This window comes from Eucyclogobius newberryi, unplaced genomic scaffold (assembly GCF_026437365.1).
Source record: "Eucyclogobius newberryi isolate DKJ021-1_F unplaced genomic scaffold, fEucNew1.0.hap1 SCAF_1, whole genome shotgun sequence".
Taxonomy (NCBI): Eukaryota; Metazoa; Chordata; class Actinopteri; order Gobiiformes; family Gobiidae; genus Eucyclogobius; species Eucyclogobius newberryi.
Genome location: NW_027315723.1, coordinates 54,260,212 through 54,273,222, shown reverse-complemented (window position 1 = coordinate 54,273,222; position 13,011 = coordinate 54,260,212). Strand labels below are relative to the sequence as shown.

General features: G+C 40.7%; 3 protein-coding genes across 4 annotated transcripts; 2 read left to right on the top strand and 1 right to left on the bottom strand.

Annotated features, from left to right (window-relative positions):
- Window positions 1–4,026: 4,026 nt before the first annotated feature.
- Window positions 4,027–5,630, top strand: gpbar1 (G protein-coupled bile acid receptor 1). The gene is made up of 2 exons (XM_072452126.1): window positions 4,027–4,174; window positions 4,545–5,630. Exon 2 carries the CDS (start codon window positions 4,592–4,594, stop codon window positions 5,609–5,611), a length of 1,020 nt encoding a protein of 339 aa, XP_072308227.1. The 5' UTR covers window positions 4,027–4,174; window positions 4,545–4,591; the 3' UTR covers window positions 5,612–5,630.
- Window positions 5,631–6,471: 841 nt separating this feature from the next.
- LOC140365596 (intermediate filament protein ON3-like) lies at window positions 6,472–9,580 on the bottom strand. The gene is made up of 9 exons (XM_072452115.1): window positions 9,437–9,580; window positions 8,364–8,572; window positions 8,213–8,273; window positions 7,990–8,085; window positions 7,743–7,907; window positions 7,545–7,670; window positions 7,220–7,440; window positions 7,126–7,151; window positions 6,472–6,871 (listed from the first exon to the last, which is right to left on the bottom strand). Exons 1-9 carry the CDS (start codon window positions 9,566–9,568, stop codon window positions 6,864–6,866), a joined length of 1,044 nt encoding a protein of 347 aa, XP_072308216.1. The 5' UTR covers window positions 9,569–9,580; the 3' UTR covers window positions 6,472–6,863.
- Window positions 9,581–9,828: 248 nt separating this feature from the next.
- Window positions 9,829–12,138, top strand: LOC140362737 (keratin, type I cytoskeletal 18-like). 2 transcript variants are annotated; one of them, XM_072448903.1, is made up of 8 exons: window positions 9,829–10,260; window positions 10,347–10,429; window positions 10,496–10,652; window positions 10,726–10,887; window positions 10,952–11,077; window positions 11,273–11,502; window positions 11,593–11,627; window positions 11,834–12,138. In XM_072448903.1, the coding sequence occupies exons 1-8, from the start codon at window positions 9,880–9,882 to the stop codon at window positions 12,121–12,123; spliced, it is 1,464 nt and encodes a 487-aa protein (XP_072305004.1). In that variant the 5' UTR covers window positions 9,829–9,879; the 3' UTR covers window positions 12,124–12,138. The 2 variants fall into 2 exon arrangements, with proteins under 2 accessions (XP_072305004.1, XP_072305013.1); XM_072448912.1 differs by lacking the exon at window positions 11,593–11,627 and having other exon boundaries at window positions 9,832–10,260; window positions 11,834–11,871.
- The last annotated feature ends 873 nt before the right edge of the window (window positions 12,139–13,011 follow it).

Below are 13,011 nucleotides of genomic sequence, written 5' to 3'. Positions count from 1 at the left end.
GAGCTCTGTTTGGATGATATGGTTCTATAGCATCTTTGAGGTAGGATGGGGCCATGTCATTTATGGCTTTGTAGGTCAAGAGTAGAATTTTGAATTTGATTCTAGACTCGACGGGGAGCCAGTGAAGAGACTTCAGCACTGGCGTAATGTGCTCTCTTCTTTTTGTTCCTGTTAGTAATCTTGCTGCTGCATTTTGAACCAGTTGAAAGCTTTTTATGGAGCTTTTAGGACACGCTGCAAGCAGGGAGTTACAGTAGTCTAATCTAGTCGTTACAAATGCATGGATAAGTTTTTCGGCATCACTTTTAGGCAGGATTCTTCTGATTTTGGCGATGTTGCGCAAATGGAAATAGGCTGTTTTACAAGCTTGATTTATATGAGCTTTAAATGAGAGCTCCTGGTCAAATAAGACTCTGAGGTTTCTTACAGTAGAACTGGAGGCTACACTGACATTGTCCAGTGTGACTATCTGCTCAGATAGAGCGTCTCGTAGATGCTTAGGGCCAAGCACAATGACCTCGGTTTTTTCAGGGTTAAGAAGCAGGTAGTTTAGTGTCATCCAGGTTTTTATCTCCTTCACACAAGTACTAAGTCTGTCTACTTGATCGCTCTGATCAGGTTTCATTGATAAATACAGCTGAGTGTCGTCTGCATAGCAGTGGAAGTTAATGCCATGCTTTCTGATAATGTTGCCTAATGGCAGCATATAAAGAGTAAACAGAATTGGACCGAGTACCGAACCCTGTGGCACACCGTAAATTACTTTAGAGCTTGGTGAGGAGCTCTGGTTTACATTAACAAATTGGAACCTATCAGATAGATAGGATTTAAACCAGCTGAGGGCTGTTCCTCCAACACCTACATCACATTCTAACCTCTGCAGTAGAATGTTGTGGTCGATGTACAGGATGTATGTACAGGATGTATGTACAGGATGTGTGTACAGGATGTGTGTACAGCATGTATGTACAGCATGTATGTACAGTATGTATGTACAGTATGTATGTACAGGATGTATGTACAGTATGTATGTACAGCATGTATGTACAGTATGTATGTACAGCATGTATGTACAGTATGTATGTACAAGATGTATGTACAGTATGCACTGCAGTATGTACTGCAGTGTGTACAGTATGTATGTACAGTATGTACATACAGCAGTATGTACAGCATGTATGTACAGTATGTATGTACAGGATGTATGTACAGTATGTATGTACAGGATGTATGTACAGCATGTATGTACAGCATGTATGTACAGTATGTATGTACAGCATGTATGTACAGTATGTATGTACAAGATGTATGTACAGTATGCACTGCAGTATGTACTGCAGTGTGTACAGTATGTATGTACAGTATGTACATACAGCAGTATGTACAGCATGTATGTACAGTATGTATCTACAGCATGTATGTACAGGATGTATGTACAGGATGTGTGTACAGCATGTATGTACATGATGTATGTACAGGATGTATGTACAGGATGTATGTACAGTATGTATGTACAGGATGTGTGTACAGCATGTATGTACAGGATGTATGTACAGTATGTATGTACAGCATGTATGTACAGGATGTATGTACAGTATGTATGTACAGCATGTATGTACATTATGTATGTACAGCATGTATGTACAGTATGTATGTACAAGATGTATGTACAGTATGCACTGCAGTATGTACTGCAGTGTGTACAGTATGTATGTACAGTATGTACATACAGCAGTATGTACAGCATGTATGTACAGTATGTATCTACAGCATGTATGTACAGGATGTATGTATAGGATGTATGTACAGGATGTATGTACAGTATGTATGTACAGGATGTGTGTACAGCATGTATGTACAGGATGTATGTACAGTATGTATCTACAGCATGTATGTACAGGATGTATGTATAGGATGTATGTACAGGATGTATGTACAGTATGTATCTACAGCATGTATGTACAGGATGTATGTATAGGATGTATGTACAGTATGTATGTACAAGATGTATGTACAGTATGCACTGCAGTATGTACTGCAGTGTGTACAGTATGTATGTACAGTATGTACATACAGCAGTATGTACAGCATGTATGTACAGTATGTATCTACAGCATGTATGTACAGGATGTATGTATAGGATGTATGTACAGGATGTATGTACAGTATGTATGTACAGGATGTGTGTACAGCATGTATGTACAGGATGTATGTACAGTATGTATGTACAGGATGTATGTACAGTATGTGCTGCTGCCTGCATGTCCGAAGACAACTGGATAACTGGAAGCCATAATTAACCTATCTCCTTAATAATCTAATGTATATGCTGCCACTTCCCTTTACAAACTCATTAATAAAGGAATATAAATCATTAGTTGAAACATTTGCTTGGCGCCGTTGGCGGGGAACAAAACCTTTCGTTAACCGGGTCAAACTGTGTGTGCGAACAAGATGGACTCTCCATGCCTAATGTGGAATGATACCAGTACTATTTTTACTTTTCTAAATGCAACCTACCAGTAAGTAAAGATAAGTAAACATGAAAGAGAAATATTGAAACCTTTTTGAACAGATATATTTGTATCATAAGATGGTAGATCCTAACCCATATAATCCCATTCTAGATTTGACTAAATAAAGTTGGTCAAAAGCACATAGCATTACAAAGGAATTATCCTAGCCTAACATCAGACAGCTCTATATGGTTAATTCTAAAATTACAATAGCTAAAAAAAACAATCTATTGGCTCGGAAGAGGCAGGAATACTCCAGCTTGGAGGTCTCTTAGTAGGTCTCTCAGTCGCTCAGTAGAATTTAAGCGTATTATAGGAGTATTATAAGACAAGTATTACAAAACAAGACTTTTGGAAGCAGCTTAGACACAGTCTCCACTCTGGAAACCAGCCCAAACAATATAACCTGTATTCAAAAAGGACTAAAAACAACATGCTGTAAACAAGGTGGTCCTTTTATCAAACGCTTAGGAATGCCACTGCTCCTAATCTCAATGGTTTTAAAGTTGCCTGGGAGAGAGGTATAGGATTTTTTATAAAACTAGAACAATGGCATACTACTATTTCTAACTGGTTTCTGACATTGTATGAGATTCAAACACAATGAATTCATTCCAAATTCTAAACTGATGTTTCTGGACTCCAAGCAGAGTGTCTAGACTGAATCTAAAAGATAACGACACATGTTGGCGATGTAATCATCTTACCGGTACCATGCTACACATGTTATATGAATGTGACAAGGTCAAGGGCTTCTGGGGGAAAATATGTTCATTAATGAGCTGTTCAGTGTTCCATTGTGCACAAATCCTGGACTTAATTTACTGGGAATTACTATAACAGAACAATGAACATATGAGAACAAGACTTTGGTGCAGAATAGCTCTGCTACTGAGGACAGTTCTTCAAAAGTTGCCCTGAAGTTAAGATAAATGTGAGTCTGGTTGTTCATTTCAGGGGTGCAACATTAGCCATGTTAGGCTGTTTTCCAATGGAGCCGTGGACAGCTTTGATTGTTTAGGTCCCGTAGCAGTGCTAGTCTTGTGTTTTCCATGTTTGCTCATCATTTCTGGGATTATGTGGATGAAACAGTGATTTTAAAGATGGGTTAGCCATGCTGCATGTGTCCAGCCCGTCACCATAACCGGAACCTCTTATGCAAAATCAATACTTTTTGGCAGAAGATAGATACTTGCCATCCCGTCGAATACTGTAGAGCATGTTTCCACAGATTTTCCAGCAGTTTGAGTCTGGCGCACATGCCATGGACATTAAATAGGAATGTACTGTGTCCAAGATAACAGGCCTTCTCATTTTGACTTTTTACAAATGAGCATATAAGCAGCTATAAACTCTTGCACCATAGACATTGAAGAAGTTTACGGTCACAAGAGCCAATTCAAGCTCAGGAAAAAGCTGTGTTGTTATTGTTGCCTCCTCCCTCCTTGTGTGTCCAGTGCACACTTCCCCTTTAAAGAATCTCATGAGGAGGAATTGCCTTGGTCTTGGTCGCACTGTCCTGTGGGGTCAAAAGTGGCTTCAAGCATCTAAGGATAAGAATAAACAGAACATGGTGGACTGTAACATTAGGAATTTGACTATTTCCATGGATTCTTGTTCATTATCGTTTGGATGTAAGGATTATTTGTCCCATAAAGGTAATGACTTTTTTATTACAATTGTATTGTTAAAATTGTATAACAGTAATCTATAGTACGTATTTACTGTTTATTGACATGTTTCATAAATAAATGTACAAGATCATCAGAAACTTCAGACTATGGACTTTGCTACCATAAAATTGTTCCGAGCTTTCTTGCTGTTTTAAGATTTGACAGCTTTCAGCTGTAAACAGACATGTTTCTCTTTTCAATAAATGTGGCTTAGGTTTACCATCGATAACAGACATGTGCAACTCCAGGCTCTGATTTTTGTGTTACATTTAATTATGGATAGATAATACAATTGTCAGATAAATTGTAAATGTGTTTTATATTAAAATAATGAACCTTTGACCTTCTGCCATAGGTTAACCTTGTTATGATTGGAGAACCATAGAATAATCCTACTCAACCATGGATTTGAGAAACTACAATGATTTTCTGTCTGGAGAGGACCTAATCAATGCCATCACCATCCCCCTGTCCACTTCCATCATCCTGGCAAACCTCATCATTATTTTGGGCATTGTTTTTAACCGGCACCTCCACAACACCCCTAACTACTTCTTTCTGAGTCTTCTTGTGGCGGACATGTGTACAGGTGTGGCATTACCTTTTATTCCTCTTATGGGTCTAAACAGGGAGCTGAGCTTCAGTTCTTGTCTGGTGGTACACATCTTCCCCAACTTCCTCTTTTTGGCTTTCCTTTTCAACCTGGTCATGGTCCACTATGAGAGGTATATTTGCATCTCGGACCCGCTGCACTATGGAAACCTGTGGATGCATAGGAGTTTTCCATTAGCCTTGCTTACAGTGTGGGCGCCTCCCCTTCTGTACGCCAGCCTGCCTGCTTTTGGGTGGAATAACTGGACAGGACCAGATTGGGATGGGTGCTGCGTTGATACCCAAAACTTAATGTCAAACTGTTCAACTAATGCTACGGCTTGTTGTTCATATAAGAGAGTCTTCACCAATGAGTTTATCTACTTGGAGGTCTACGGACTTGTATTACCTGCTATTCTTACAATTGCTGGGATGACTGGGCACGTTCTTTGTATCACTAAAGGTCAATTGAAAGACATTTGCCGCCTCCATAGATCGGTGCAAAGAGGGGATAAAGCGTCAGACAGGGAGCAGAGGTTGAATCTACGCTACACTCGATGCGTGGTGGCAGTGTCTCTAACTTTCCTGGCATGCTGGGTCCCCTACCTCATATATATGCATGTCTGCATAGCATTTTTACTTAGTGATGCAAGATGGAACGCTACCACCCACATTGTCCTGGCATGTACAGGGAATGGCAGCATGGCCGTAGTGCCGTTAGTCCTGGGTCTGTCCAACAGGCAGTACACTGAGCCCGCACACAAGCTCCTGCAGGGACTAAGAGACAGAGTCAGGAGGAGAGCAACAGACTCCAGTGTAGCTTCAGTTTAAGGGTTTAGCCTTTATTTATGAAAAGAAAAGAGAAAAGCTGAAAGGTTAAAAGATGTATTGTCTTGTTCAGTAAATAAAAAATGTTGATAATGAAAGCTTCAAACTTTAATTCATTGATATCTTAGTTGCAATGCTGTCTCATCATTACATTAAAATAAAAACAAAGGAGGATTTGATAAATCAAATGTGACTGACAATAACAGTAAAATGTATGTAGTGTAATATTATTTAGTACTTCATATTTTCATAATGGAAGAACTTTATTTTGCACAAACATGTTCTATGTTTATAGAAATACATCATGTGAGTGGAAAAGACAGCGTGAATAGGTGAACGATCCAATTAGGAAAAAGCCAGATAACCAAGTTAAAAGTGAACCAGGTCTGACCTGTGGCAGGGTCAGGGTCAGGGCAGGGTCAGGGCAGGGTTAAGGCTGCTGTGTTTCCAAATAGGACATGCCGTTTTCACCACAGCAGATAACATAAACATATGTGACAGGAGGAAATGAGAGCAGGAAACTCCACAACAGCAGCCTACAAAAGACTCACCATGGTACATTCAATAATGTCAATGCAGTCATTATAAGTCATTTCATACATTATAACTCTTTATGTAAACTTGTTAAGTGTGTTTCCTGGACAAATGGTTGCACAATGTGACTTTTGAATCACAAAAACGTAATCTCTGCTTTGTCCTGACAGATGGGTTAGGGTTAGAGACATAAACAAAACAAAGACACTCATTCGCTAGTTTAAATTTTTGAGCTTCATTTACTTCTGAAACATTCCCAAACATAGTTAAATATTGTTGCTATATATTATGCCATAGTAAAACAGACGTATATCAAGTAAAATACAAACTGAGGCATTGAATGTGAGTTTAAAAAACTCAATACAACCAACAACATGGCAAAACAAAGATAAAAATGTGAATTTGTAAAGATCATTATTTGTATTTTTTTTCAAACCCTTTAAAAAGGTTAGACTTCACATGTGTGGATGTTGTAGTGTAACGCGGCTCCTTCTGTAGAGCGGAGCTTGGGGTCTTCATCTTCGTAACAGGACCGTTGAGATACAACCTTCCCGTTCTCCACATCCACACGGATCCGCAGGCGTTTTTTGGATAAAGGGTCGGTCATAATGGCAGTTTGTAGGCTGTTGGTTGTATCCTCTGAAACAAGAGGCAAAGGAGTCTTCTCTGGGGACTGTAGCTCCACTGGAGGCTGAACGTCTGCGTGTAAGTAAGTTGTTTTTTAGAAATCTGAGCAAAAAAAGGTTTCATTTTAGTGCAAAATAAAATTATTATTGGAAAATGGAGAATATATAAAATGTATGTAGAGAATAGTACATCATTTATACCACTAAGAAGCAACCAGGTACACACAAACCACAGGATTAAGAATATGCTCACAAAATTTTACTATTTAAGCCTGTATATTTTTATTTCTTTAAAATTGTGAGTTCATGTAGAGTCCGTGCACACAAACATTAGTGGTGAGGAAAATTTGTCATTACCTCCATAGCGCATTAGTTCATTCATCCTGGGAAAAAAAAGGTAAAATATAAGACATTGACTCTATGTGTGATATATACTGTCCTGTCCTCTTACCTCTGTTCCTCTCCCTCCAGCAGCTTACGGTAGGTGGCGATCTCAATATCCAGAGCCAGCTTGAGGTTCATAAGTTCCTGGTACTCGCGCAGAAGTCCGGCTAAGTCCTGCTTGGCTCTCTTCAGCGCCTCCTCCAACTGGGCCTTGTCTTTTAGGGCTGTCTCTAACCCCTCCGTCTCTTCAACTGTCACATTGTCCAGCTCCCGCTTCAAAGATTCTTCCTGTAGAGAGACAATATCATTGTTGTAGGCTCGTTTGAAGTAGGCTATGGCATTTGTTTTTGATCTGTTTTTTGGTTTTTTTTTCATCTCTGTAAAATCCTGACCCTTCTGTTGAGCGTTTCCAGGTCTGTTTTGAGCCTCTCCACCAGGCGCTGCAAGTCAGAGATATCCCTCCTCAAGTCACGCACTTCACTCTCACATTTCCCAGCAGTGTAGACCAGTTCATCAATCTACAAAAGAAAAAAGAAAACATTAAGCTGTAAGGACTATGAGTCATTGGAATAGATTGCTGTGAATAGTACTTTTCTCTGGTTCCACTGGTCAGCCTGGTCCCTTGTGCGGGCAGCCATCTCAGCATACTGTTGTTTGGCATTTCCTATAATGGCATCCATGTCCAGTGAGCGATGGTTGTTTTCACGAATGATTATAGTCTCATTCTGGATCATAGACTGCAATTCTTTGATTTCCTGCAGGGGGGGAAAGAAAAATAAGGGTTAGTTGTGATATGGGCAAAATATGGAAAAGTCCAAGCAAAGTCCAAATACTGACCTCATCAAATCCTACTCTAAGGAAATCCAAATTCCCCATTTGGTCTTCCAGCTCCAGAGCAAGATCTACAGCCTTTAAGTGCCCTCCGTCTACTTCCTAGAAACACAGAAAGAAACAAAGAATGACATTGTTAAACTTTCTAATAATTGACAATTCCCAATTTAGAACAAAACAAAATAAATTGACTTAAAAAATGAATACACAATATATGTATCATATTTACCTTTTTGGCAATAATGAATTCATTTTCTAGGTCATTTTTCTTTTGAACTTCATCCTGGTACCTAAAAGCATAAGTTGTATTTGAAGTTTAAATAGTTTAACTCGTGAAAATGAAATGCACAAGTTATTCTAAATATAGTGGGAAGGCTGACTTGTCTTTGGTGTCCTCCAGCTCCTGGTTCTTGTGTTCCAGTTCATCCTTGAGTTTTTTCTGATCTCGGAACAGATTGGTGATCTGCTGCTCCAGCTCATCCTTCATCTGCTTCACCACCTCGTCCACCTTGGCCTTATAGTCCTCCTGCTCCTTTAAGGTCTTCAGCTTTGTGTCAAGCTTTTTGTTCTCATTTTCCAAGTGTTTCACCTGTCAATGAATACATAAATCAATCCAAAAGAAGGGTTAGGGTTAAAGGAGTGTAATTCATCAAAACAAACACATGAGGGCAGTATACATGCCGTGAGAACATTGTGTGAACACATTCCACAAAATCCCTCTTCTAACCTCTAACCTCTAACCCTAACCCTAACAGACAGATCATTCCGAATCATTTTAGGTTACTTTGCATGAGCTTAAACTAAGATTTTGAACAAACTTTAGAACATCTAAGAGCTAATATGTTTAATATAAAATAATAAATATAAAAACATATTTTTATTAAAACGCCTGAAAAAATTAGCCCCAATGAAAAGTGAGGCTGTTCTTGAACCCTCTGGAGGACAAAAGCTGAGACTCTGATGTCTGTTTTACTCTCATCATAAGAAACAAGTGCTGCACAGAGTAATTCAGATTGTCTTTGTTAAATGCATGACTGAGTCAAGATGTTTTCAGAAGGGAGTTTTGACAATTCTCTTTTAAAGGCTGGATGTAAATTCACGGAAGGTAATCTAAAAATGAGTTTAAGGGACTTAGGGTAAAGGGTTAGGGTTAATAAAGCAAAAATGTCCAGGCAGAATCCATATAAAAGTCCTATTCTTATTTTTTTAGGGTATTTTTTTATTTGTGGAACAAACTGACCCTGATTCTGGCCATAATTTAACCTGAAATAAGAGGATTACATGGGTTAGGGAGAGAGTTCCCTTTTATCAGATGTGGGCAAAATTGAATAAATATAGTAAAGAGGGTTAATAAGTCCATGCTTATCGCATTTTACAGGCACGTTTGTAAAGCCACTAGTTTATAAATGCACACATTTGTAAATAAACCTACTCGTCTTCATTCATTCCTTACCCTGTCGATGAGCTGGACGAACTTGTCGTTGAGTCCCACCATGTCGTCCTTGTCCCGGGACTGCGGGGCCCTTTCGGCCCTCTTGCTGCCCGGGGCATATGACTGGCTGCTGAAGTCTCCTGGTTTGGACATTTTCTGTGATGCTGAAGAGATGAGAAATGCCCACAACACCCTGAGGAACCACTTTTAAAGTGAGCACGGGCCACGACCACCTCCCATCCAGGCCATGGAGCCAATCATGAGGAGCCAAGTGCAACATTCCAGCCTCAAAATAAACACAATTCACATGTTCGAGTTTAAAATCAACTCTAGAGCAGTTTGATCTCTGGTTGCGCTGTCCAGGGGCCAATGGCATCACTGGGGCAGGGTTTGCAGGTAATATAAAAGTACCTGTGCAGTTCCAGCTGTCAGCAGACACAAGCTGCACTCTCATCCCTGTCATCATGCCTGTGAACTCATCTGCCAGTGTGTACGGAGGGGCCGGAGGAAGAGGCGCCAGGGCCTCCGTGTCGAGCCTGGAGGGCCTCCGTAAAGTCCTGCGTAATGGCACTGAACGGGACTCTCCTGCGCACGCCGAGGCTCCCGCTGCGCCCGCGGCTGCACCCTCCACCAGAGCCGCTCCCCCGGCGGCTCCTGCGGGCGACAAACAGGCTCTGCGGGGCCTCAACGACAGACTGACCGGTTATCTGACCACAGTGAGGCAACTGGAGGAGGAAAACAGAGCTCTGGAGGCTGATATAGAGGCCATTCTGACCAAGAGGTCTGCCCCAGATGGACGTGATTGGAACGAGGTCCAGAAACCACTGGATGAGCTCAAGGACAAGGTTTAAATGTGTTCTAATCTGGGACTGTTTTATTTGAATATGATTTACAAATGATCTCAATATAATTATAAATTGTCCCCCTGCAGATTAAAGAAATCACAAAGAAAAATGCCAAGCTATTACTGCAGATTGACAACACTGATTTGGCCAACAATGATTTGAAGAACAAGTAAAAATGTCATTTTAGTTTAATTTGTTAAAGTAATAGGTCTGTAACTGTATTTGTCAAATACAGGCTGGACGATGAGAAGAAAGCTGTGAAGGCCATTGAGAAGGACTTGGAGGAACAGAAGAGGACCATTGATGAAACCAAGTTGAAATGTGCCCATCTGGACAAAGACATGGAGCTGGTGAAGAGCGAGCTGGAGCACCTGAAGGACCAACACAAAGAGGTCATTTGCAGAGTCCAAATGATAATTACTGACTCAAAACAAAAGTGTCATTCTTCTGTGTATGTGTCTGTAGGACGTGGCCGACCTTCAGGACAAGATTAAGGACTCTGAGGTCAAAGTTGAAATTGAGTCGTCTAATTCTAACTTGACAGAAGATCTAAACAAGATTCGAGGTCAATACGACGATCTGGTGAGGAAGACAGAGAAAGAAACAGAGGATTGGTATCAGAGCAAGGTCAGTAACACAAGACATCTCACACATTTCAAACAGATTTTCATAAATACAGTTCGTTTTTTAGTTCAAGACCATCAAAGTGGAGGAGGCGAAAAACACAGAAGTTCTGAGGAAAAGTGAAGAGCAGTTGAAGGACTTGTCGAAGGAGAAGCAGCTTTTGGAGATAAAAATCCAGAGTGAATACACTATGGTAAAGACAGTATATTTAACATGTGTGTGGCAGGTGAACATACTTTACCTGCAGGGCTGTCTTCACAACCCTGTCATTTTCCCCCAACCACCTGGATTCTTTCTTTACATGACAAGAATATGTCTCAACTTGTTGGAATGTAAAAGATCATTTACAGACGGCAACACAAAGGAATTAAAATTATGTCTTTTACAGATTTACAATTTGGAGCAGAACATCGGATCGGCCAAAGCAGAGTTTGGTGCACGCCTGGGTCCTCTGAACAAAAGGATTAAAGATCTGGAAAATGAGTTAAAGGATGTCAGAAATGAAGTGGAGAAACAGCTGGAGAAGAACAAGGACCTTCTGATGGTCAAGATGAAACTGGAAGAGGAGATCCGCTACTACCAAGAACTCATTCAGGGCGTCACAGTCGATCCCGACAGGTAAATGAACAAAACATCAAGTGGCTGCAGCTCATATTTGACTTACCCCTCAAAACCAGTGCTCTAACCCTAACCCTAACCTTCTGACAGCTTGGAGTTTTCTTTAGACGCTGCAGTGGAAAAAGGTGAGACAACGAAACAATTTTGTCCAAGAAATCAAAGATCCACTTTATCTTTATGTCTTTATGTCAATGTCAACCTAATCAATCCATTCTAACTCCACCAATGGGATAATCCACTAAATTGCAGCTTCGTTCTGTTGTAGTTGTTGTTGTGCATGAGAACAAACCACCAACGTATCAAAATGTGAAACGTCTGTTTGGATTTGCAGGTCAATCAAAGCTTAACTGTGAAGCCCCAAAACAAGAAGAGAAAGAAGTGAAGCAGGAACGTGGCCCACCACCCGTCCAAGCACCACCCGTCCAAGCACCGCCGGCCCAAGCACCACCCACCCAAGCACTGCCACTCGCCCAAGCACCCCCGGCCCCTCTGCCTCCTCCGAGTGACGGGACAAAGAAGAAGAAACAAAAGAAAACGAAAAAGAGTTCATCTTCGTCCTCTTCGTCCTCCTCTTCTTCTTCTGAATCTGAGGGCGAAAAACTAAAGAATGAAACTGAATAATAAAAGCAATGTATAAACTACTAAGTGTAATATGTTGATTTAAATTTCATAAACAGGTGTTTCCAGATACCAAATATATTGCTTGTACTGTCAACCATGATGTTGATGACCATGATCTTAATTAAGCACAGTTGTGATTGTAATTAAGACTTTAAACACTAAATGCACTAACAAGGATCTCAAATAAATATATGGAAATAATCACACAGCATCGAGTCATTTGAAAACATTTTGAGACGACATTCTAAAAAAGTATACATGGGTTAGGGGTCGGATACTCTTTAAAGCCCTTTAGAGAGTATCTGACCCTTAGGGGTCAGATACTCTCTAAAGGGTTAGGGCCCCTAACCTTTTAGAGAGTATGTGACCCCTAACCCTTTAGAGAGTATGTGACCTCTAAAGGTCACATACTCTCTAAAGGTGAGAGGTGACTCTTCAGTGAGCAAAGCTTTGACAATGTTAAATTATCTGAATAATTATGTTTCTTGCAACTTCAGACAATTTACTTTCTCATTAGTGATTTATATAATATTTAGTTTTGTCTTTCCAATAACATTAACAGATAAAATCCAAGTTTTCAGACTTCTTTTCCATTAGACGAGTGCTCGGACCAGAATGATGTCTCCATTTTCACAATTCACACATTTGTGTTTTAGGATTCAGAAATGTCCCTTTAATACAATTTAACTCCACCACAAAGACAGAAGTCGTCGCACACACGCACCGCCCACGTCGCACACAGGCGCCGCCCACGTCGCACACAGGCGCCGCCCACGTCGCACACAGGCGCCGCCCACGTCGCACACAGGCGCCGCCCACGTCGCACACAGGCGCCGCCCACGTCGCCCACACGCGCCGCCCACACGCGCCGCCCACGTCGCCCACACG

Coding starts and splice junctions, on each gene's coding strand:
- gpbar1 (XM_072452126.1), top strand. CDS start 4,592: ATGGATTTGAGAAACTACAATGATTTTCTGTCTGGAGAGGACCTAATC.
- LOC140365596 (XM_072452115.1), bottom strand. CDS start 9,568: ATGTCCAAACCAGGAGACTTCAGCAGCCAGTCATATGCCCCGGGCAGC. Junction 8,086..8,212: donor AATTCATTATTGCCAAAAAG/GTAAATATGATA, acceptor CTGTGTTTCTAG/GAAGTAGACGGAGGGCACTT. Junction 7,671..7,742: donor ACCAGTGGAACCAGAGAAAA/GTACTATTCACA, acceptor TTTCTTTTGTAG/ATTGATGAACTGGTCTACAC.
- LOC140362737 (XM_072448903.1), top strand. CDS start 9,880: ATGCCTGTGAACTCATCTGCCAGTGTGTACGGAGGGGCCGGAGGAAGA. Junction 10,888..10,951: donor AGGATTGGTATCAGAGCAAG/GTCAGTAACACA, acceptor TTCGTTTTTTAG/TTCAAGACCATCAAAGTGGA. Junction 11,503..11,592: donor GTCACAGTCGATCCCGACAG/GTAAATGAACAA, acceptor ACCTTCTGACAG/CTTGGAGTTTTCTTTAGACG.